At 37.7% G+C, this 26,474-nt stretch overlaps 1 protein-coding gene across 1 annotated transcript in view; it reads right to left on the bottom strand.

Annotated features, from left to right (window-relative positions):
• The window catches only part of WDFY3 (WD repeat and FYVE domain containing 3), a 325,051-nt gene that overhangs the window by 7,426 nt on the left and 291,151 nt on the right, over nt 1-26,474 (bottom strand). The window contains exons 51-62 of the mRNA XM_044681612.1: nt 24,164-24,281; nt 22,787-22,893; nt 21,094-21,247; nt 19,719-19,810; nt 19,074-19,286; nt 14,271-14,418; nt 12,953-13,107; nt 11,625-11,783; nt 8,870-9,049; nt 5,647-5,829; nt 3,269-3,365; nt 484-807 (exon numbers count right to left, since the gene is read on the bottom strand). Of these exons, the coding sequence (XP_044537547.1) occupies nt 484-807; nt 3,269-3,365; nt 5,647-5,829; nt 8,870-9,049; nt 11,625-11,783; nt 12,953-13,107; nt 14,271-14,418; nt 19,074-19,286; nt 19,719-19,810; nt 21,094-21,247; nt 22,787-22,893; nt 24,164-24,281 (1,930 nt within the window). The remainder of the gene's footprint in view (nt 1-483; nt 808-3,268; nt 3,366-5,646; nt 5,830-8,869; nt 9,050-11,624; nt 11,784-12,952; nt 13,108-14,270; nt 14,419-19,073; nt 19,287-19,718; nt 19,811-21,093; nt 21,248-22,786; nt 22,894-24,163; nt 24,282-26,474) is intronic.

Here is a 26,474-nt window from a genome sequence, read left to right as displayed (position 1 = left end):
TCAAGATCTTCTGACTCCAAACTATTGTCTCTCTTAAGCTACCCTGTTTTGGTTAAGTGTAGGTTAAGAAAATTCCCTTAGAAAAAGTATCTCTAAGTCATGTTTTTATCCTATGCCCACTGCTGTGAGCTTGGGGGAGATCTTTTCAAGCTTTGTCATCAGCTGGAGTCGCCAAGCTCAAACTTTTTTATGAAACTTTTTTTTTTTTCAAGACAAGAAAATGTCATTTTTGAGACAAGAAAATGTAGGTGATTTTTTTCAAATGAGAAAAGATCTCATTCACAAAGGAATACAGGAATTTTATAATTTTTTTTTCTTTAAACACTAAGCCCACAAGCTTGCTTCAGATTCGTTTTATAATGCTACCTTCTCTCTACTTTATAGAAAAAAATAACCTTCATACCTTGTGCCCCTAAGGTCCTGCCCTCTTTGCCACACCCCCTTGGTCCCAGCCAGGCTGAGTAGGCTTCAGGATTCAATTACCAGGTTTAAGGCTGTTATAATGCCGAACATCAACAGGATATGGGTGGGGATGGTTAAGAGGACCTTGAAGATGGACTCTGGGCTGTCCTTCAGAATAGTTTACAAAAATGAAGCCGTCTTTCTCATCCAAACTGAGCTGGTCAGACCAGCGCCTGGAGTCATCTGAGCCACTGTCAGTTGACCACACTGCTGCTGCTCGGCAAGATGCTGCCCTTGGTCTGTGGCTCATGCTGCCCGGTTGGCTGGGAGTCTCTTTAGGATCTTGGATAACGCTTGGCTCCTCAGCTTCTGAGTCACTGCTGTCTTCATCTTGGCCTTCTTGCCCTATATTACACAATGGTGGGATTAAAATAGACATTTTAGTTTCCATAACTTTCTCGTCTTCATCAAAAGCTCTCTCATCTTTTGGAAAGACTACTAGAGTCCATCCCTCCCCCCCCCCCCCCCCCAATGACTTGTGATCAAAGTCTTCCCCTTTGGAATCATAATCCTTCTCCGCTTTGCGCTCCACCTAGGCACCTAGCAGTGAACTGAGCCAGGAACTTTATTAAGTGATGGGGATATGAATACTCAGAGAAGTAGATACAGAATAAATACAAAGTATCGAATCCAAAGCAGGAAAGTCTTCATGCAAAGAAGGGGTTTGAGCTGTGTATCTACACTTGATTTTCCTTCTTCCATTTCTGAGGAATGAGCTTCAGACCACAATCTTTTCCAATCCCCAAATAATCAGATATTTCCTTCTAACTGTAGTTGGTGATGTAGAGATTTATTAGTTTCTGCCAGTCAAGGTTACATGTAAAGAGAGTGTTTACTTAAAAAGAGGAAGGAAGGTCACCAGAGCCTAGGATGGTACTGTGTACTCAGTCAATGCTGACAGAATACTCAACTTCAACTAACTTTTGATGGTAAATGCTTGGTGGGAAGGGTTTTTTTTGGACTTTACTATCTCCTCCAAATCAAAGACCCAAGTCCTTTGAAGATGGGCCACTGGGAACTAGTAAGGTCTGGCTTAATTTGTTGAATTGCATTTCAATATTACAGGAAAAACTAGCCTCCAATACATTAGATTAATTTTAGTGTACTCTGCAAATGTTGACTCAAAATAATTTTTCCTTTCAGTTTGAACCTGAAGCCTAGAAGCAAAAAGGTTTCAGTGTAAGCCTCTGGACTACTCAACTCTGTTCAAGAAACTCTTCTCCCCTTTTTTTGAACACAGGAGCACATATCCTTTTGTACTCTGAGGAATGACAATCCCATACCTGGTGATTTAAGTGGCCACTGCTGGGCAGTGAACTGAAATAAGTATTGCTGATATGACCAGAGATACCATCTACTGTGTGGAATTCTCTCTTAAAAATTAGTAGAGAAGGGAGCAGCTAGGTGGCTCAGTGGATTGAGAGCCAGGCCTAGAGATGGGAGGTCCTGGGTTCAAATCTGGCCTCAGACACTTTCTAGCTGTATGACCCTGGGCAAGTCACTTAACTCTCATTGCCTAGCTCTTACCACTCTTCTGCCTTAGAACTGATACATAGTATTGATTCAAAGACGGAAGGAAAGGGTTTAAAAAAAAAATCAGTAAAGCCTAGCCCAACTAAAGCCAGGAAATTTGATCATGTCAATACTCATGTAATTGGGAGAGAGGGTCTGGGACATGCTCAGAGTGCCTCAGATGGTGTCTTCTAGGAGAACAGTGATGATATGTAAGGGAAGTGTGTTAGACAGTGTTATGTAGAGATGGAAAGCATGGAATCCCTGCAAAATACAGGGACAGCCTCACCCAGAATTCCAGGCCCTCCCCCCCCCCCGGAGAACTTTGGGTGAGGGGGCAGTTGGGAAGGGTTGAGGCAGTTGCTTTTTGGGGGTTGAGGTGAACAGACTAACTGCTTACTGCTCCTGATTTGGGGGTTTACCTGAGTGGCCATTGTGGCAAAGCCATCGTGGTTTCTACTCAAGAGTTAGCCTGTTTATTAGGATTAATCCTTATCAATATCAATACAACAATTATTTAGTGATTAGATATATACACTATTTAGCAAGAGAGCCAGTTCAGTTAAGTGCCCTACACCCCCTCCTGTGGAGGGAAGGGCAGCTTCAACCTAACAGACCAGGGTCACCTTTTCTTTATCCAAAATCCTAATTACCTCCTCTAGTTTTCCTTCTAGTTTGACCAGACTTGGGCAGTGAGTATTCCCAACTAATTCTCAGGCACAGATTTTGAAGGTAAAGCTTATATTATATAGTAAAAAGGAACTGCCTCAACCCTTCTCAACTGCCCCCTCACTCAAAGTTCTCTAGGGTGGGGGGGGGTCCCCTGGAATTCTGGGTGAGGCTGTCCCTGTATTTTGCAGGGATTCCATGCTTTCCATCTCTACTTAACAACAGACTATGAATCTTATCAGGAAGGGATTCCTGCTGTGTAGAAACAGTTTAAATTTTGAGACTCAGAGACAAGGGAGGTAAAGAGGAGTATGCCCCTAAGATATTAGACAGTTTGTATATTTATTTTTGCTATATGTTAGAAGTAGCTATCCACTTGTAAAAGATGTTTGGTGTTAAATGATTTCCTGGAACTGGGGGCCTTACCTTTTGGTCCCTAACAATTGAGAGGGAAGGGAAGGCACAGGTAGAAGACAAAAAAGACACATAAATTCCTCAGGATACCCTAACACCATGAGGGATAATGGTCCTGAGAGAGCTGGGACTAAGGTTCACTATGGCATACCCAGATTTTTTTTTTTAAATAAAAGAAAATCATTGAGAAAAGTCTGAAAGAAAGAGATACCTATCTGTGCCTCTGGACAGTCTTCTTGCATTTCCAGGTCTTCAACAGGTTCTGGAGCTGGTGTTTCAGGAACTTGCAAAAACTCCATTCTCCAAAACTGATTTTGAAATGAAAGATTTGAAAAAAATTGAAGATAAAATACTAATTCAACCAACAATTTATGCATCATTAGTTGTCTTTTGTAGAGTCTTAAGAAATAATATCATGTCCAAAAATATGTAACAGAGTTTTATGTCTATTTCTTCAGTAACGGCTACAAGATAGGAAAACACTTCTGGGATTGTGATGGGAAAAAGTTAAAATGTCTGCCAGCTTCATTCCCTCATAAGCAGGACTGATTAAGGGATGTTGTTAGAGACCCAAACATGTGACTTAGCTGACACTTAACATGTATTTAGTAGAATGGCATTAACAATAGCTGGCATAGTGTGTGGTAGGCCTCATGGCACACTGGATAAGAATTAGCACGGTGCTTAATAAGTATTAGCTGACTGATGGGACCAGACTTGAAGTTAGCTACATTCTGGGTTTGAATCCTGCCTCTAGATGATCCTTAGTATATCTTTCCCATCTGTCTCTACATCCTCACCTATAAAACTGGGATGGCAATAGATTTGCATCCTGATATCAGGGAAGCCTCACAACCACCCTGTGAGGCAGGTACAACAGCTTTCATTGCTCTCCTTTTATAGATGAGGAAATCCCCCAAACAGCTCTTCCTCCAGTTGGGTTCATTAAGTCCAGCCTTCTTGGAGAGTGACTGAACAAGGCCGGTGCCATCACTGGAGAAGATGCATGGGACTATGGAGGCTACACCCCCAACAGCAAAATGGGGTGAAAATGGGGAAAATGAGAAGCATCTTTATGTGAATGACACAGAATTATAGAGGAGACACTAATTAATCGTTCTCTAAGAACAAAGAAGAACTTTCTGAGGAAAGACTCCAATTAATCCCAAATGGCCAATTATACATGTAGCTGGGTATTTGGGCTTTCCCAGCAGGCAGAGAAAGATTCTGGACCTGATGGCATGAATTGTGGTTCTGATGGACAACATGAATCCGTCTTTCCATTTGCCAGTCTGGAGCGAGGGAAGGAATAAAAGACTCCTGAGGTATAGCAACAAGCTGAAGTAGCTAAGAGTAAAGAATGGATGAGGTTCATGTTTGAAATGGAGTAAGCATGGTGATGGCAGCACACTCATGATGGGGAAAGGCAGAAGAGCCCATGGTCATTGCTCCTTAGAAAACAAAACAAAACAAAACTGATGGATGTGGCTAGAATGAACTGGTGCTTTGGATTTTTGCTGCTTCTTGAAACCAGCAAAGGAATAAGGGAGATTTAACTTCCCTTCTCCTTCCTCTATAACTGCAGCTGACAGGCATTTTCTATTTTTCTATTTCTTTAATCAGTTTCCAATTCATCATATTTGTCTCATACTAACTCTGATCATAATCATATAAACTATGACCATAATAATGATCCATGAATGCTCAGTGATTAGTTACATATAGTAGGATTGCAATGGAAGAAGCCAGAAAATATCTTGGGAGACAGAATTATGACCCATTGTCCAAAATACCCTTTTCCCTCATTGGAGGTGGAGCCCTATGAGAGAGAATCTTATGGTTTGATTTTATTAGCAATTAAAAAAAACAAATAGTAGAGACAGATGAATCACATAGTATAGAATCCTTTTCATGAAAACATGTGGCTCTAGAGTGTGGCACGGAGCAAAGGAAGGTAGCACCCTGGGGCTGCTGGTGAGAGGTGAGAAGAGTGTCCCAGCTCTGGACCTGGCCAAAATTCTGAAGGTCAAAGGTAAAGGAGAGTGATACTTCTGACCTTTGGTGTCCTTCACATAGCCAAGCCCTACCTGAGAGTGCCATCTGCTGGCTACATATTAAATGTATCCACCCAACTACACTAAGTATTTGTGTATTTTATTTGTAAAGATCTAATGAAGTCTATTTTTCAGGTACCTAAATACAGACTTGAGAAATAGAGTGCTGTATGAGGAAAGCCAGCAGGGGCAGTGTCACTGGATCAGAGTACTGGAAAGGCAAGAAGGGTCTAGCTAGGGGGCAGCTGAGTAGCTCAGTGGATTGAGAACCAGGCCTAGGGACGGGAGGTCCTAGGTTCAAATCTGGCCTCAGCCACTTCCCAGCTGTGTGATCCTGGGCAGGTCACTTGACCCCCATTGCCTAGCCCTTACCACTCTTCTGCCTTCGAGCCAATACATAGTATTGACTCCAAGATGGAAGGTAAGGGTTTAAAAAAAAAAAGAAAGAAAAAAAAAAAAGGAGCCAGCTGCTACCAGGACAGATTATGGGGCTATCAGCTTTGGTGCAGAACACAATACCAATACAATTACTTACTCGAACCACTCCATCTGAATGTCCTGTTACGATGACATTTTGAGTGTCCCATTCGTTCATCTCTGACATGCAGCAACACACTATTTGCTGACTTCGGCCAGTGAATGTGTTCACACTCACAACAGGGTTCCCGTTAATACTCCAAACATGGATATATGTGCCAGCACAAGATACTATGTCTCCCTGAAAAGACAGGAGAAAGCTTGATGTCTTTTTTTCCCTAGAGAAACAAACTAGTTTCAGAAGGATATCTAATCCCTAGAATCTCTCAAAAAATTTCAAGCCCTGAGATCATTCTCATTTACGGTTTTTTAGTATTTGAGATATCATAGTATTTAATAATTCAGGACATGGTGTTTTCCCTCTAGCTTTAAAGGTTTTAACCAACTTAAAAGCGGAGATTTACATTAAATTTAAAATATATTGGATTTAGTAGTAAGTAGTACCCAAACAAACTCCCATTGCCCTTTTAGCTTATTAACCACACCAGCAAGTAATATTGGAACAAAATAATGTTTATGTTTAGAAAAGTTGGAGAAGCTCTCTGCTACTGGTAAGAACCCATAAAATAGCACCACCTAATTTACAAAATGGAAACAAATCTGATCACTGTAAAGCACAAATAAGATGAGGGGAAATCTAGTTTATATACAACCATCTTTCTTAATAAATGGAACTACTAAATTTTTATTTAAAAGTGTAAGCATTTTACATATAAGAATTATTTTTAAAACTCTTGATTCATTGGGAGCAGCTAGGTTGCTCAGTGAATAGAGTACCAGATCAGGATTCAATTCTGGCTTCAGACACTTTGTAGTTGTACAACCCTGGGCAAGTCACTTAACTCCATTTGCCTAGCCTTAGTCCTTTTGTCTTAGATTTGTTACTAAGACAGAAAGTAAGGGTTTAAAAAAAACCAAACTTTTGATAGATAAATAAAGGCAAAGAGAAGACAACTATAATGTGAATTCCCTTTGGAGAAACTTGCCAACCTAAGGCTCCCCTTTCTGATATTGAGTTTGAAAAACCATTTCATTGATTATATCATTGGTAGGTCTAATAAAATGTAGGGGAAGAAGCCCCTCTTTCTAGGGACAGGGGCTTTGGTTATTGCAATTAGTAAGAGTCCTACTAATCTCAAAGGCAAAGGTGACCCTGGGTTTTACCCTTCCCTCTACCAATTGAGGAAGTGATCTAAAGAATGACTGTACTGGCATAGGTCCTTAAACTCTTTAGAATTTCTGAAGATGGATGCCCAAAGCAAAAGGGAAACTAGAAGGCAATAGGAAGGTTAAGAGGCATGAAGGGAGAAGATAAATTTAAATTAAGTTCTCTCATTCTGCTTTTAGTCAATCCCAAACAAAACAAAAAAGGAAATGAGCACAATCTTACCACAATCTTCAAGGACTCTGCTAAAGAACAGAAACAATAGTGAAAAGCTATCTGCCTAAGGAGGAAGCAAAACTTGCTTGCTCAGATCAACCTGTGGGCCCATTTCCTGGGGGTCACTTTCCAGGTTCTCCATTATCTCCACTTCCTCTAAAACACATCTGCCTCATTTTTCTGCCATGCTAGCTGCCTCAGGACCATCCCTATAGGGTACTCCATATCTTAACAGCACTCTTTTACTAAGAAAGGAAGAATTGAAACAAAACAAACAAACAAAAAAAAGATTTGCAAAGTATTGTGGGCTATCTTAGTGCATCTTGCTTTTGGTCTTGATAAATGTAAAATTTTAAGGAACAGTATTTGCTTCTTTAGTGTATGCTAGAGCACAATTTGTATCGTACAAATTGTGAATATTTTCTCAACTAATTCCAAACCATCAGAAGCAATAAATCCTGAATGAGCTATTGACAGTAATATTTATATATTTTTCACTTTTTTCCCCAATTACACGTAGAAACAATTTTAAAAAAATTATTTTCTGACATTTTGTGATTTGGTTTGTCTCCCTCCCTGAGGTGGTAAATGGTCTGTTATAGGTTTAAACCAGTACTTTCATGCAATGCATATTTCCATGCCCCCCATGCGGTGACACAGCAATCTTAATGACAGCATGTACAGAGAATTCTGCCATGAAAAGGCCTCGAAAATGTGAAATCTTAGTTTTGATAATAAAATGGCAGAGTTTGGAGCCTTTATATTTAGTTGTCAAGACAGAATAAACTAAACCAGACATAGCTGGAAACCTATATATAATTGCAAATGACTTGGCCTTTTTTTTAAATCACTGTATCTTTGGGTGCTCTAACTGCAAAAGTAAAGTCTCATTTGTTCAAACTAAATGTAATTTGGATGCAGCAGTAGAAAGCCATTTGCCTGAATCAGTAGTAGCCAATCAACCTGGCTGGCCATTATTGATCTAACATCCTGCAAAAAGGTGGAATTTTGATTCAAACAAGTTCTCAGTCTCTCTAGGTTTGAACAACAGCATTGTAGTTAGAATTACCTAATGAAATTAGTAGAAATCATGATGATCAGGGGATAGACTTACAGAACTGGGAATATGTAGTATGGCTTGTACCTTGCTGTGTGACTTTTCTTTTAGCATTATAGCCAATACTCATTTCTCAGTTTTCAGAGGGTTTGCTTCACTCACAGAGGCTGAGAAGCACAGAAATGCTGACATGGTTGTGTTCCTGGTGCCCTTTTTATTCCAGGGCTTGGTCTCTGGTGGTGATTTTGGGATTGGTAAATTTCCTTTTATGGTTCATTACATATTGTGCACACTAATTACTGCTGATCTTTGAAAACTTATAAAATATTTCTAGAGAAAAGACAATCATATATGTATAGGGGGGATACTCCAAATATTTGAGGGAAATTACTTTTATACCAGGTGTTTTATTTTTCACTTTAAGAGGCAAATAATGTAGGCCCCTTTTTAACCTCCAAATTTCAAAATCTCAAAAAATATGAAAATGTCTTAATAAAATATCAAACTCTTTAGATATTAAATAAGTATAATTCTATAAAGTTTTATTTAAACTAAAATGAAAAAATACATGCAACACTAAATGGACTGCTGGAATAGTACAGGATACACTTTAATATCCACACTCTTTTATAAGTATCACATAAATTGAGGAAAGTTTATTTTTTTAAATGACCTGTGGTAAAAAGTAGAGAAGTCTTGCTGTAACTAAGACAAAGCAAATAGTTTCACTACAATTGTTTATCTTTCCAAACATATATAACAAGGAGGCAATCTGCTACTTACTGTTAATTCATTGATACAAAGAGCTGAAACAGGAGCTCGGTGACCCCTCAGTTGAGTTAAAAATGACAGTTTGTTCAAATCCCAGATGATGCAGGTTCGATCACGTGACCCACTGACAATTATATGATAGGCTAATGAGGCTGTAGAACAGGTGACGGTATCTGTGTGGCCAAGCAATGCCTATAAGAGAGACACATGGAAAAGAGAAAAATGATAGGAGTCTTGAAGTCACTTCAGAATTCCTTATCTAAAAACTCAGTAGAGTTTTTTTTAAACCTACCATCTACACATCAGGGGAAAAGTGTTTCTAATACGGTGGCATCTTCTTCAACTAAAGTAATTAGGGTCACTACTAAAAAATCTTCAGTGACTACCAGTAATCTATTATTTATTAAATAAAATGTAATCTCCTGCCTAGCATTTAAGATTCTCTCCTAGCTGACCTCCACCAGATTCTTCAACCTTCTGCCATATTGTTGCTCATGATTCCCCCCTCGCCACAGCCACCATACACATCTTCATCTGCTTGAACCCCTGTTTTCTTTCTTTGTGGGCTATCTCCTGCAGAAAGCCTTCCCTAACTCTCAGAAGAAGCCTTCTTCAAATTCTGCTCAGACCCCTCTTCCTTTGTAGTAATCTCATTCTGCCTTCAATCAGAGTTGTTTGTGGATTTCCCTTTACTGGCCTGAAAGGTCCCTGAGAGCAGGGCCTGTATGAGATTGGAGCACTTGGCTTCACATCCAGGTCTCCCTGAGGGATCTGTGTACTGTCATGTGAAGAATTAAAGTTTTAAATTCTTATTGTTCCTTTATGCCATGGACATTTTTATACTGAACTTGCCAGCCTGGCAAGGAAGACATTCTCTCTCTCACTGGAGGGTCAGTAGTGCTCTTGAGAACCCTTCTATAAACAAAGAGTTACTTGAGACTGTGGGAATTTGTGCTGAAAAAGTTCTAGAATTGAGTGCCCCTTTCCACTCAAAATAAGAAGAGCTTTTGTATTCTGGAAGAAAATATATATAATTTTCAGATTCTGAGAAAAGGAACATTAAAAAAATCCTAAATGACATTAGAAAAGTTTTTATGTATTTATTAATTCTGATAAACACCCTGGAATTTGATTGGTCAAAAAATTCATTTGTTTTAAAATGCTAGTTATATAGTGATCCTTATTTGATGTTTGGCAAACTCTTCTTTTTTCTTTTTAAAAAACCTTACCTGCTGTCTTAGAATCAATAATAAGTATGGGTTCCAAGGCAAAAGAGTGGTATGGGCTAGGCAGATAGGGTTAAGTGACTTGTCCAAGATTATACTAAGGCCAGATTTGAATCTAGGATCTCTTGTCTTCTAAGCCTGGTTCTCAGTTCACTGAGCCATCTAGCTTCCCCCTTGCTGTTTATTTCTGACTTGGCAGGCACTATTAAATACTTCAGAAATCTACTCAATGAACTGAATACTCTGTTTTAAACTCTATAAAATGTGAAGTGCTACCTATACATGTACCTTGTTATTATTACCATTTAGTGACATCTGAAAATGGTGCAGGTGAATCTGCAGTAAAGCCCCAGGAAACCCATATGCTCTGCTTGGTAAGAGCTGAGTAATCCCAGACCCTGGTTGGTAAAACTCAGGGGCTCAGCGACTCAATTGCAGTCTTTGGGCTTTCCCTCAAGGTGGAAACTAAGCTCCTAGCAACCCCCCCGCCCCCCCCCAATATAGGTGCACTAAAAGCTTCCATGGTTCAAATGGAAGTTACAGAAAATAGGTGCAGTTTCCTCATACATAAAATGATAATATTATTTACACTATCAATTCCACAAGGCTCTTCTGAGAGTTGACAAGGACGATGCACGTTGTAACCATGAACGAATGTGAACAATTGATGAGATGTCTGCTCAAAGGTGCACCAGGCCAGCCTGATGGGTGTGTCCCTATTTAAGAAATTACTCTGCACCTACTTACCGTGCCACCAGTCCAAGTTAATAAGTGTCATTACAAAAGCATTCTGTCATTACAAGATACCTCAGAGCAGAGCTGAGCACACATTAGGCAATCATTAAGCACTTACTTAATTGATTCTTTAAGGGGTTTTTTAAATAGTGGCTTCCTCTAGTACACTTAGGAGTTTGCCAAATAGCTCATGATATGTAGAGAGGAGAGGATGAAGGGCTAGAAGGGCAGACTGAGAACAATTTTTGCAACTGTTAGAGATCTGATTTTTGTATTATAGCTACAAGTACAGGTTTTCTCTTTCTCCCTAAATTGCAAACTCCTGGAGGGCAGAGAAAATTGTGACTTACAAATCACAGATCTTTTTATCTGCCTCAGTGCCCAGAACAATGCTTTGCATAAATAATATAAAAATTAATATAATGTAAACCAGGGAAACTAGGTGGCTTTGTGGATAGATAGTCAGGCTTGGAGATGAGAGGTCCTGGGTTAAAATCTGGCCTCAGACACTTTCTGGCTGTGAGACCCCGGGGCAAGTCATTTAACCTCAATAACCTAGTCCTTACTGCTTTTCCACCTTGGAACTGATACTTAGTATCAATTCTGATTAAAAAAAAAATAATGTAAATTGATGGGAAATGTGATTTAATCAGCAAAATTCCAGCAAATAAATAGCTTTCTCTTGAAGACAATTATATTAAATAAATGAAACACGTATCTAGCTGGCAGGTAAAATTTTTTAAAAGAGCTAATATGAACTAGAACATGAGTAGGTAATGATTTCTGTTGGCTCTAGCATCTGTTACCTGTTTAAGCGTCAGGGTTTTTGCTTTCTCTTTGGAGGTGCCCATCTCCCACACACATACAACGGTGCTTGTCCCACCAGTGATGACCAGCTTGGGGCTTGGGCAGATTGCACAGAGAATCTGTCCCCATTCTGACAGACATTCATAAACAGTTACTGCCTACAAAAGAAAACACAGGTGAAATGCAGATACCAGTGGTCTTGTTATTCTTTTAATATTCACAAGTTCTTATGAACAAAGCAGGCAGTGAGGTACCCCCTTTCAATTCCAAGGGAATTGTCCCCCAAGACATATTCCCTACCAAGAAATATGAATAATCTTTATCTAGAAAACTTAAGAGTACTGTCCATATCTATGAATCAAACTATAGATGAATCAGAACTGTTTATGCTTCAACAAATATCTAAGAGAGTAGGTAAAGAAGTAGGTACATAAATTTTATTTTGGTGAAAAAACATGTAGCTGTGTGACCAAAAAGAGAAAACTTAAAATGCATTTTTTTCAAGTAAATATTGACTCAAAGGTGCCAAATAAGTTCAGTCAGTGTCACAATAAAATGTAATTGGGAGATGTTTAACAAAAGAAATTTTAAAAAATGCAATACAACATAGATAATGCTAAATTGTGGCCTTCTAAGTTGTTAGTAGAGATGTTTCTAGGTTTTGGTTTTCTCATATGAAAATGAGGAAATAATTGATGAGACCTTTCCGCATAAAAGATATCCTGCATTGCAGAATAAAAAAAATATTAGTGTTGGAAAAGAACTTATTTCATTTTGTGCAACTGCATTCCTGTCCCATTCCTATTTATTACCAATCTAGTCCTGCTTTTTATCTTAATTACCAGTGTCAAAGAACAATGTAAATCTAGCCAATGTAAATAGTTATTGTGAAAATACCTTTCAGAGAAACAATAACTCAGTATCAATATCTGAAACCTAGTGCCATTCCAAAGACCTGGACAACAAGCCTGCTTACTTCTGTGGTGGCTCCAGTAGCTACTAAGCCAACGATCACATTTCCCAAAGTTAGTAAAATAAAATCTTGAGTACAATTAAACTTTTTTTTTAGAGGAATCGCAATGGAACACAGTGTTGGGTGGAATAGAGACAGTCTTCTATTTCTTAGTAGCTGCAGCTTAAAACTTCATCTCTGCTTCATGCATACGCCAATAATGAATAATAGGCCTCACCCTTCACTAAGAAGTTAATTTCACATAGTAGAGAAATGAACTATAATACTACGAGGAAAATATGAGCATTGTTTTCAGTATTTTCTCTTCCCCAATCTTTTTCTCTTCAGTGAAAATTCTGAAGGTAGATAACAAACCTTATCCGACTCATAGGTTCCTAGGCGACAGCTGAGATCTGCATAGCCCCAAGCAAAAGTTTTGTTCCAGGTAGGTGGAATGAGAACCTTATTCTGCTCCACAGCCAGAATGCCTTTATCTGTGCACACTATTTGTCCCACTGGCTCTTTCAGTTCTGGGGCAAAACACATAATAACATTAGAACAGAACAGGGAAAAATCATATACAAACTCCACTAAGCCATGCCAGTTAGGAAGTACACATACCTCAATATGTCCATAAACAGCAAACACATATAGGAAATGCCAATATTAAAATACAATGCTCCCTTAGGAGGTAGGAATTTTGAATTTCCCTAGACTCTATTTTAACTAATGTTTTGATGGCCCGAGGCCCTGGGGTTTAGGATCTACATCTTGTTAGCTGCTCTCAAGCCTTCTTCCTTTAGGGTTACCCTCCCTCTCTAGTTTAGCACCTCTTTGGATAATTCCTTCTTTGCAGGCTGAATTAGAGACAGTAAACTTGACTGTGGTAGAAAGCGGAGAGGGCCAATTGCATAGCTTAGGTACTAGGAAGGGCCAGATCTATTCCTGTTTAATAGTACCGTTATTTGGCATGGATTCAGGAATGCCAAGATCAGACCATACTGGAAGCAATGAGAACCTAGAAATGTCTTTGTAAATCTGAAAGATAAGGTACATAACTTCATGAGACAAATCACTCATTTAATATTAATATGAGATTTATATTTTTATTTAAGTATTTAACCATAACTTGAGATTTTTATAAAATGCAATTTCTTAGGGGAAAAGTAATTCAGCTTTAAAAATGTTATTGGCTAAGTTATCCCATAATCAGATGGGGTTAAGTCTTTGTTAACGTGAAACAAAAGGCAGGGATTGTATAAATCACCTTCACTGATCATGGAGACCACTGCCCATTCAACCCTTCATGTTAAGAGATGAAGTACTGAGTTAATAAGAACACACTTAAAACTCCATGAACTTCATAATAGTCTGTAGTTCACAGTGTCTGTTTCCCTCTTCGGTTCAAAGGATATCAACTCAATATTGTAAGAATTCATCACTTTGTGGTTTTCCTCAATGGAGCTTTAAATGGAAAAAAAAAGTGAAAGTGGTTTCTTATTTTAGTCCCCCAAATAAGCAGAACATGTTCTTATAGAGAAAGAAGAAAAGCTTCCATCACCAGGAAGGGCACTGGGAAGTGAGGAATATTCAGTTAGTAAACTGAAACTATTGCTAAAGATAAACTTTCCCATGTGGACCATCATCTTAACTATGCCTCTGCTCTGTTGGTTCTCATATTCTCATCATTTACCTTTTACAGGGGCAAGAGAAGGCCGGAGGTTATCTAAATGATGAAAAAAGATCTTGTCACTTGTAGGCCCAGGTGGTACAGAGAGTCCAGAATTGTCACCATTGAGTCGACTCCTCACTCGTTTTGGTGGATGAGGCTTTTTAAACAGCTGGCAACAGAATGGAGGTTTATAGTGTGAGAGAAAACACAAATATTGAAAAATAAAGTTACTGGTGAATCGATCCAAATTGGCAGATTTGCAGTAACCTATATTCAGTGGAGATCTGGCAACTCTACTGAAAATTTGTCCATCAAAGTCTCACTTTGAAAAGGAATATTATGATAGTTTTCTTTCTTCTCTTCACTAGACCATACAAGAATTTAAAGGCATTTATTCAGAAGTACTACATTATATAAAATGTAACAATGACAGAAAAGATTTGGAGGTCTTAAGTGCTGAAGATACCAATGTGATAAGGGAAATTAATCCTTTTAGTGTGATAACTGATGTCTGGGAAGATCTGAAACTTTTTTGGAAAAAGAGGAACAAAATAAATGCATCTTATCATTATACTTTTTTCAAACCGATATTTTATTTTTCTGTGACAAAGTACTGACAAATGTGGATTAATGAGTAACAACCAACATATTTTAGACCTCCACACATGGAGAAATATTTATGCCCATGTCACATTCCAAGACATGAGTCCAGGGTTCTGTTATTCTGATAAGTATTAATCAAAGTTATGACTCAAAAATAGACATAAAAGATTCATATGTTTCAAACTACTATCATTAGAAATTATTATGGTTAAGAAGAAAGAAAGAAGTATTTGTTATGAGAGGACTGGAGTTCCAATTCCAGATCTACTACCAAATGACCCCGGGGCATCACTTAACCTTGCTAGGCTTCAGTTTTCTCATAAATTAAATGAAGGAATTGAACTAGTGGGTGTCTAAAGTCCCTTCCAACTCTAAAGTCACTGATCCTCTGATTAAGAGCTGATTATGTGATCCAGCAGATACAGAATTACTGTAAGTTAGGAATACAAATTCACCACTTACACACTACCTTAAGGTGGCTGGTGCTTTCCCCACAAGCCTGTGAAGGCTGCAGCGCTTGTTATGGTCCCCATTTCAATGAGGTGAAGAAACAGACTCATGTCCACTTGTAAGTAACAGATCATACCATTTCTAAGTGTTTGGAGTTGGATGTGAAGCAAGGGCCCCTGGTCCTCTTCTAACCAAATGTTGTTCATTACACCAAGGGCCAGTGCCTGGCATTTTACCTATTTTGTTTTTACATATACTAACCAGAAGGCACAGAACTCCACACACAGGAAGAAACCAATCTTCATTTAATAGATAAGGAAACTGAGTAACATTTGGAGGTAACCCAGAACCCTAATCTTCTCTGATAGTTGGAACCAATAATTCTATTCCCAACAGTCTCCTGTTTGTAGCAGGGCTACTCATGTAATCTGGAAAAGCAGGGATTCTATGATGCTCCTGGTAAGATGGTGCACCTCTGGGCCTTATCAATGGCTTGGCTACTATATGCCCTCTGGACACTGCCACCTGTTTTGTTGCTCTACTCATAAGGACCATTGGCCTTTCCATCAGCCCTAGAGCTGAATTCTACTATATGTGTTTCCTCCTCTAATTAGAAGCTCTTTTGAGTATATAGTTTGTTTCATTTTCCTATTTGTATCACCAACATTTAGCATGGGTACTTGGCATATAGTAATGTTTCCATTCCATTCCATTCCATTCCATTCTATTCTATTCTATTCTATTCTCCTTCATTTATAGATTAGAAAACTGAGGCTCAGAAAAGCTAAGTGATCTCCTTTCTGGCAGAGCAAAGATTCAAACTCTTGTACTCTGATTCCAACTCCAGTGTTCTTTTCAAAATATAGCTCTGCCTTCTCTAAGGAAATAGTGACAATTAGATACACAAATATATGTATACATATAAATATACACATACATATGTACATATATGCATGTATGTGACATAGCCACAGTGGATGCACAATGATTTGGGTCTAGAATTGCTCAATAGGAGGAGAAAAAGAGATTGCCTTTGGTAAATGTGCTTTTAGTAACTCCAAATTTTTCTCTGAAAGAAAGACCTATTTTTTTTATACCAATAATCTGGTTTTGTTGTAAGGGTCTAAGAGATGGAAAATTGACCCCCAAAGAGCTGTAGTTCTTGAATCTCCCGGAGGGAAACAGAGAGGTACATAGTAACTGTAATAAGGCTATGATACATTACAAACAGAGAATTATGAAGGAGAAAGAGGGTAAAGGATGTCAACAAAGAAAAGCATGAGCTAAAAAGAAAAAGAGTTGGTTATATGTTAAAAGTGAAGGATAAAAGATAGATAGCCCACATACTCTGCTGGTATTTTTGCAATGTCAGGAATAGCAAGGAAGGCTGCCATCATACTGGATAGACACCCCATGGCAAATTTATGGGAGAACTTGGACAAGAGGTACACGGGATGGGCAGGAATGGACAGGTTACAATCTAGAGTGTTGAAATGGCTGGTCACATGAATGAAATTACAGATCCATTTAAGCATTTAAAAAAAAAAACAAAAAACCTTACCTTCCATAAGAATCAATACTGTGTATTGATTCCAAGGCAGAAAAGTGGTAAGGGCAGGCAATGAGGGTTAAGTGACTTGCACATGACTAAGAAGTGTCTGAGGTCAAATTTGAACCTAGGACCTCTCATCTCTGGACCTGGCTCTCAATTCAATGATCCACTTGGCTGCTCCTCATTTAAGTATTTTAATATATCTTCTGCCAAAGAATTGTTAATCTAACAGCAGTATGTCTAATGAAGGTCCTTTATGAAGTTACCTATATTAGTCTTCAGACAGAAGACATATTCCATTATAAGGAGATAGCACAAAATCATTCCACTTTGGTAAAACCCACCAGAACTGGTATAACTTTTGTTAACCCAAAGTCATCCCTGTACCAAGATGAAACTTTGGAGAAGGACGTTTGTACAGGTGTGTGTAAAATGGAAATAATAATACTTACACTGCCTTTAGCACAGAGTAATCATAAAGAAAATGACTTTCCCAACCTTAAAGAACTATATAATGTGAGGTACTATTATTATTTCTCCATTATGCTTCCTCTCTCTGGGCACAAATTAAGTGGGCTTGTTAGGGATAAGAATCATTTAAAAAAAAAAAAAAAGATGGTTCATCACCACTTGTTTCAACTTTTTAACTCCCTGGGGAAAAAAATTCAGACTCAGGTGAAAGCTGGGAAACAAATCTCATAATGGTATTACTGTTATTTTTTCAAACATTTTATCATTAATATATATTGGAAATGGCACATGGGACTGAAAGATCCCATTCATATATATATCAAAATATTAACAGCAATACTTTTGTGGTAGCAAAGAACTGGAAACAAAGTCAATGCTCATTAAATGGGAAATGGCAGAACAAATACCAATACTCTTTTTATCTTATGGGGGTTAAGGGTGTGATTTGAAAAATCCCCCCCCCCCCAATTTTTGGCCTTCCCTTCATATGAGAAAAAAAGTCTGAATACAGTACCTTATTATAAAATTTGGGTTAAGTAACAATTTGGTGATTGACTATATGTAGGTCAATGTTAAATAAAAATACTGTATGAAAAAGAAATTAAAAAAATTAAAAAATGAAATGAATTTGAGGAAAATAATACTAAGCATACTACAACAGACATTAAAACCTTTACAATTCTCTAGTGATTCATATTTATGGTATTAGAAGATAAAAGGTTTTGATATTATACAATGATATATATATATATATATATATATATATGTATATCTGAGTTCCTAAACTTTTTCTGTGTCATCTACTGGCCTTTGCATGTTGTCTGCCACTTTTGCAAAACTCTCCCCAAATTCCCATTTAATTTCTTATGCCAATTTTCAACATATAGAAACCATGATGGGGAAAGTTGTGATGTGGAAGGGACACCTATATATCCACATATATCAGTGAAATGGGATATATGCCCTAAGAAAAGCCAAATATGAGGTATTCAGAGAAACATGGGAATACCTGGATGAATGAAGTTAAGAAGTATGATGGCTTCCTTCTTTTGTTTGAAAGTGGGAGGGGTTAAGAATAGGAGGGAATACATTTAGAAATGATGATGATGATGTAAAAACGAAAGTCTTTTAAGATTTAAAAAGAAAATTGTTTAGGCTCATGGAAAAATAAGTAAATGTAGCAGTTCAGAGATGGGGCTTACATTAAGAAAAAAGTTACAAAGTATTAGTTAGTCCAAAGGGCAGTACAAATAAGATGCAAAATAACTGTCCATAGTACCAAAAATTGTCCAGTTGATTCATTCTCCAAATATAAAAAGGAAATTATAACAAGTCACACACACACATGTGTGCAAACCTAAAGTGATGCAGTGCCCAAAGTAATGTTTGCAAAGTCAAAGCTTTCCAGAAAAACTTATTAAAGCTTATCAAAGAGAAACAAGGTCAGTGGCTTATGACCTTGGGACTAGCACATTTCATTTGGAAAGCACACATACAGGTCTTCAGATGATTCGTTTCACTAAGCACTGAACTTGTCTCCTAGGGTGTATTGTAATAAAGATGTAAGTTACAGGGTAATGCTATTTATAATTATCTCTTAATAGCCTAACCTAAAACTTTTGGGAAGATTTTTATCTGAAGGATAAAATTATGGAATATTTAAAATGTGGAAAACTCTATAAGACCTTTTAATAAAAAAAAAACAGCATGAAAATTACAACAACAAACCTCTAAGAAGACAATTGTACCTGTTTTGGTATCTGTCCAAAGTTATTAATGAATCCTATGGTAGCTGTTTCTTTTAATGGGTCATTAATATTGTAGATATCCACTTGCCCCTCATAAAAGAGATGATGGAAGACATTTACAGCATCTACTGCAGCAGGGCCTTGCTGTTTATAGCCAAAGATTAGGTCAATCCATTCATGCAGGTGGGCGCTCACATAATCACATTCCAAAGCCTGTAATTACAAAACAAAGACATTAGAACCAGAGCAGGTTGAATTACTGATTGGTCTAAACCAGTGATTCCCAAAGTGGGTGCTACTGCCCCCTGGTGGGTGCTGCAGCAATCCAGGGGAAGTGGTGATGGCCACAGGTGCATTTATCTTTCCTATTAATTGCTATTAGAATTTTGAAAAAAAATTAATTTCCAGGGGGCCAAGTAATATTTTTTTCTGGAAAGGGCGAGGTAGGCCAAAAAAGTCTGGGAACCACTGGTCTAAACTGTCCACTTAGAAAATAAGTCACCAATAATGGTAAAAAGTAAAAGAACTGTAATCATGAAAACTAGATTAGTGACTTATGTTGATATATGATGATCTTATTCCCATCTCCTAGCATCATAATCTATACTCACATGGAATTCAATTTAATTCTTGTGGCTTGCTTACCTCTCGATGGACTCTGATGAATTCTCGAGGATCTCCTTTGGCCCATGGTGGAAGTATTACATTTCCAAGCTTGGTGCCATTCTGTTTGCAGCCTGAACAATTGAATATGATTTTTAAAAAAATAAGTAAAAGTAAAGTAAAAAAACAAACATACAAACAAAACAAAAAAATCACCAACCCAGCAATGACTTTACATTTAATTAAGAGTCAAGGTAGGCTAGGTAACATTTGAAATATAAAATAGTAGAACTTATTTTGGAGAGAGGAGGGTTTTTAGCTTTGAGCCATCTCATTTGCTACATGTGTACTCTGAACATGAGCCCATATCCCCCTCAATTCTGCATGTATTTATGGAAGAAGGTGTCAGATTTACTATATTATTTTCTATCAAATGTCATTGTATCATTTTCTAAAAGCAACTTAAGGCTAGCCTACTAAAATGATTCTCACCTGATAATTTTGAGGGGAAGCACACCAGGTGGTACTCAAGCCCATGGAATTAGAGAGTTGCTGCTAACCCTTCTGAGGTAAACTTAGAACCCTGAGGGGGAGACACAATCTTGTCCTGGGACCCAAGACTCATCTTTGGGAGTGGAAATTAGTATGAGAATTCTCAGAGTTTACATGTTCCAGAGAAGAACTTGTAAAAACACACAAATCTTTTTTCTTTCACTATTAGCTAATCTAGAACACCAGTAAAGTTCTTAATTTTTAATACGCTGATTTGATTCTGGTTTTGCTAGGAAACTGCTGCACTTTTGCAACAAGATAAAACAAAAAAGATCAACCAAAAGTTATTTTGAAATCCAAAATTGAAAATCCTTTGGGATCTAAATTCTTAGATTCAGTGCAAGACAGGCATTGTGCTAGACAGTTATTCTGTGGAGAACAACAATAAATTTTTACATTTCAAGAAATTTACAATCTAATCGAGTAAGTAGATAAGACATATTAACAAAATATTTGTTAATAAGCTAGTAGAATCCTCAAGCAACAGTAAGCTTGAAAAAATTAAGACAAGGACTTGTTAAAGTTTAACTTGAATTTTATGACATTAATTTCAGCCTAATTTTCAAGTATGATTTATTTATTTATTAAAAAACTATATGGTATATATCTCTACATTCATTACCAAAGACCTGGTTTCATAATCTTTGCTCTGGATGAATTTGGGGTATGTCCTCTTTGTCATAATATATGACAAAATGAATATCATTTTGATTTCAGAAAATACCCACTGATGGTGCTTTTGTTTCCCTTATTCTCCATAATCTATTCTCTGCCATAGTCATTGACTTGAAAATCTTTTTTGTTAAGTACTTTTCTTTCTTTGTAACCCTTTTCCCTTTGGATATTACCAGGAACTTTTCCATACCTAGATCAAAGTTGTTCGAGTTCAGCAGGAATTCTGGGAGGTAAAAGAATTCTGGAATGAGTTCTTTCACATCTGCCATATTGTGTTTTGAAGCAGAGTACCAGGCTTCTCGCACACTGTGAAACATTCGGTCAGCCAGGTCAAAGTGGCCACCCTTTGGAATAAAATGAAAACAGCCTCAAAGCAGAGCTCTCCAAGCAATCTCCTAACTTTTAAAGCCAAACATATACAACAAGAAACATGCATTTGTTGAATGAGAAAAATGATTTGATTCTCCTTGGGATGCTCCTCTGCTTACTCAATTTTATTTTGTAATAAATGTAAGGATGGAATTTGTGCGAGGGGAGGGGACAAAAGGAGCCAGAGAAGGAGTGGCTGACAGTTGAGACCAGAGAGAATTCTGGGTAATTCTCTAGAGGAGAGAAAAGGGGAAAGGACTTCCAGTGGAGGACTGAGAGAAGAGTAGGTGGACATCTTAGCTCGAATCCAGTCCTGAGGGCTTCCTGAGGATCGTTCTTTGGACGATGATACCCCAATTCCCTGGTCAAAGGCATCCTATTGCTCCTCACCTATCAAGACTTCAACAAACGAGTCAGCAAAGTTTTGGGACTCCATTTTGGGAGTGATCTCTTAGGCTCCTTCTCCCATTACCCAATCTTGCCGAGAGACCCTTTCTGGTCTAACTCAAAATTATAGAAAAGGATAGAAACAGAAACAGAAGAAGGGCAGGAAGACACTTAGGAGTGGGAACCCCAAAGGTTCCCACTCAAGTGACAGACTCCATAGGAATAAAGAGGGCACCCAAAATCCCTCTACCCTTTCCCCAGTCCCTGAACTATGATTATTAATAAAAGCTATTCATTAGTCAGATAGTGTTTCAGAGTGCCTGAGAGACAACAAGGGAGGAAGGAACCACAGTTTGTTCTGCCTGCCTCCATCTTGAAGCCAGACCACCTGCTGTGAAGTTGATTGACCTTGGGGGAGGCTTGCATGAAGTCTGTTCTTATTCAGAATCAGAGTGGGGTACCACATACCTCATCTTATAGGGAAGCCTCGTTCCCAACTCCTGTGGGGTGGCATGACCATCCAGGTCACCCAGTTTTGGGGTGACACCCCCTCAAAGTCTCTCAGTGTATATTCGGTGGGAGGGGAGAGCCAGAAGAGAGTCTTACCTCATAGACTCTCTCTCTCCCCTTCTATCATAACATTGGTTACTTGGCTCACTTTATTATTACAGTTTTGGCAGAGGCTCTCATTATTGTTATATAAACAGGTATTAAGAAAGGGAAAAGTATTTTCTCTATTAAAAGCTTCAGAATCATACTCATTGTTTCATTTTAAGAGCACAGTTTTAGAATTAAAGAGGGAAGAAAGGAGAAAAAACACCAGTGACCAAGAATAAATGGAACCATCAATATATGGAACTGCAACGTGAAGTTGTTAATCCAAAGCATTTTATAAACCTCTTACCTAGGCGAGGTCTATATTCTGATTTAATCAGAAATCATGTAAGCTTGTATATACTGGGAAATTTTAGCTTTGGCATTATGGTAACATTTTATATCCAATGCAGCCTGGATTTCTAATCAGTCTCAATTCAGTAGGGCCTAGCTGTATTTTATTTATTCAGTTTTGATACTTTCACTTTGTTTCTCTTGCTACACAGTAGGAGGTCAACTGAACCTGAATTTACCTGAAGTCGCAAGAAGATCTGGGTAAAAGGCTCCATCCTAACAAGATATGAGGCTACAATCATTGCAGAGGAGTAGTGGGTGCCATAATGATAGGCTGGGGTTTCTCCTGGTAAAGAAAATTAAAACCATAATTAAATAAAGACATAATGTTGGCAATAAAAGTATATAATAAGTTTGAAAAGGCCAATTACAAGAGAATTGACACTGAAGATAGTTACTGCATATTGAGGTTATCACTCTATTGAATGTTAGCACTCCTAGACTTTATAATGGCATTTCAAACCCTCATTTAAAACTGTGGCAATAATTCAGCATGTTTGATTTCTTCACAGTCAGGTACATTTTGAGGTTTAATAACTACACTGTCCTTCTGCCGAAGGAGAATATTGAACACACACACTCTCTCTCAATTGTCATGGCATATGGAGTTTTCTTGGCAAAAATACTGGCCTGGTTTGCCATTTCCTCTCCAGCTCATTTTTATACATGAGAAAACTGAGGCAAAGGTGGTTAAGTGACTTGCCCACGGTCACACAGATAGTAAGTGTGTGAGGTCATATTTGAATTAAAATATTTGAATTAAAAAATATGAGTTTTCCTGACTCTAGGCTTGGCATTCTATTCACTGTGCCACCTAGGTCCCCAGATGCTATTACTCTCCTCATTTTTATAGATACAGAAACTGAGGCAGAGAGAGGTTAAATGACTTGTTTAGGGTCTCATACCTACTAAGTGTCTAAGGCAGGATTTGAAATTAGGTCTTGACTCCATGTCCTAGCTTTTTACTGAATGTGTTGTCTAGTATACAAATGTAATTTCTCTATCTACCTAGCGACTGATTCATTCATTCAACAACCACTTATTAAGTACTCACTATGCACAAATTATTGGTACCTTTCCTCATGGTCTTTACAAGCTAGTTGGAGGTACTTGAAACAGACACACAAGCATGCAATGCTATATATACTGGTTACATTGCAGAAGAGAATGGGGATGAGAACAAAAAGGATAAAAAGGCCACAGCTTCTGGAGGAGGTGGCATCTGAGCTGGACACTGAAGGATAAGTGGAGTTGAGGAAGAGGGGTAAAGAATGGCATTCTAGGTGTAATGAGCAAAGACATGGAGGTTGGAAGATGGAGATATCCTAGGAATGGAAATACAATTTAGTACAATTTAGGTGGAGTCTTAAAGAGGATTAGTATGATAGTGGACCAAAACCAAAAGTATAAAAGTATAAAAAAGTATATACCAAAGTATAAAAATGAGGAAAATCTAATGGGAGCATTTAAGAAAATATCCAAAGTCTGGCTGGCAGACTTTAAAAAATTACTGATTGATTCAGTTCAGAAATTATCCTATTTCTTCAGTCACTTACCATTAGGATCTTCCCAATCTCTATAACGCTTCTTGTATTGCGTTAATCTTTCATCTGTCTGTGCTCCCATTGGCTTGGCTAAGTTTCTGAATGTCTTGGGATTAGCAAGATCAACCTCCTAAAATACAAAGTAAAATCCAAATCCAAATGTTTGAAAGCGCTTTGTTTTGACCAACATACATATAAACAGACTGGGGCTTTAGCATATATGGGGTTGTGTAGCTGTGCTCCAAGGAGAAAGAAATTTTAAGAAGTTTCTGGAATCCTGGAGAAATGGACTATAAAATACTGGTTCTGAGTCAGCTAAGTGTGTGTCATTTCTATTCTCATGGTAAACACTATGTAGTAGATGAACTGATTGCACATTCCCTTGAGAAAAACATGCAAATCAAGGCTGGAATATATGAGTGGTTTAACTCAAATTTGTTAAATTACTACTATGCGTACCAAGCTCTGTAAGTGCTGGAGTAGGAGGAGTAAACATCTAAACTCTAGAATTTGGGTTATATGAAGAAACCAGCTAGAAATTCAATTCAACACCATCCATAGTATTACATAGAAAACGGTGGGATCAGTTGCTCCTTTTTCTTCCCTACCACATTGACTTAACTAGATCTTATTCCAATGTTTTCATCTTGCAGGTGATTTGACAAAACTTGGAGGTGATAAAAACTAGAGCAGCTTTCATTTTAAATGTTTGCCTACCTTTACAGGGAAGGCAACAATAGAAAAAGTACTCATAAGTAGGAATTATTTTATTGCTTCAATCTAATGGGAACTATTTTAAATTCCTAATATTTACCTGATCCATTGAACTAATTTACTAATTAATCTAGCACATGTAGATTACAAAGGTAGAAATCTGAACTCTTCAACTGTATATTTTATTTGCATTTGTCACTAAATCATAGGGACTAGCACTAGACTTATTTCATTTGCAGGGAATTCCGGGATTAGAAACTCCTATTAATATAACGCTTCTTGTATTGCGTTAATCTTTCATCTGTCTGTGCTCCCATTGGCTTGGCTAGGTTTCTGTCACCTTCTCTGCAATTTATATTTTGAGAGTTGCCTCAGGCTCTCAGAAGTTAAGTGATTCAGGACCATACAGCCTGTCTGTCTCAGAAGGGGGATGTGGACCTAGGTCTTCCTAGCTTTGATAGAGACTGCCTCTCTATCCACTAGATATCCTGTGGCCCCTTCAAATATCATAGCATCTTACCTATTTGTGAGATTTTAAGAAGTAAAGCCTGATCTATCTAGTTTCATGGTTTTACAGAATGGAATTGTGCTGTACAAACATAAATTCATATTTGTGAATGTAACCTATATGTTACTACAACTTGCTCTTATAATCTGCCTCGACTGTATAATTAAGTTTAAACTGTAGAAAGTCTCATTGTTTCTTCTCTACCAAATGGTGTCCTTTCTAGACATTAACTCCAATTTTGTGTTTCAGCAAAGTCTTTTTTGACTGACTTAAAAAGGAAAAAAATACATCTGACCTAACCTCAGGTCTTTTCCCTCTCCCATTTAAATATTCTCTAGATGAGCACTTAGGTGCATAAATTATGTAAAAAGTATATTTCCTACAAAATTCAGCAATATATGTATGCTTATCAACATTTTTTTTATCCTTTTTTTTTCTTTCTTTAAAATGTTACCATCCTGAAGGTATCTTTTTTGGTCTTTTATGAATCACTGTCAAAAGGAGGACTTTACTGGGAAGCAGTATTTATCCAAGAGTTCTCCTTTGAAATAAAGACTAACAACAAACGAGTCTGGTGAATGGGTATATTCTAACAACACTGGCAGAAGAGGTTGTACAAGTTTGCATAATATTTAGTCACAGACTTTTCCTTCTTCCTTTTGTTCTACTTTCCAATTTTCACTTTATTATTAACTCCTCCCTTGAGAGAAACTAAAAGAAAAAAGATGAAACAAATTTGTCTCTTTAGGTAATCCCTCTCACCTGATAGCAATGTTTTCACTGAACAGTAATTTTATCTTAAGACATCTCCTCATACATTTGACTAAGAGTTTAAATGAGTGCATTTAATTGACAGGGTATAGTTCCAGAACTGGAAGAGAACTTAAGCCAACTACCTTAAACCTTTGCCCTTTCTTTCTTCCACTTTAGAGATAAGAAACTTGAGGTCCAAGAGAAATGCTCTATATCTCTTCAGAATAAGTAGCAAGGCCAGGATGGCTGACATTAGTCCCTACGCCTCAAGTTCCTTGCTCTTTGCATTAGTCTTCCTCAGATCTCTCCAATTATCCTTAACTAAGAGGAAGGAAATAATAGGGAAGT

The sequence above is a fragment of the Gracilinanus agilis genome, chromosome 6 (genome assembly GCF_016433145.1).
Source record: "Gracilinanus agilis isolate LMUSP501 chromosome 6, AgileGrace, whole genome shotgun sequence".
Classification (NCBI taxonomy): Eukaryota; Metazoa; Chordata; class Mammalia; order Didelphimorphia; family Didelphidae; genus Gracilinanus; species Gracilinanus agilis.
The sequence above is the reverse complement of the archived record's forward strand: the minus strand, read 5'-3'. Positions and strand labels throughout refer to the sequence as shown.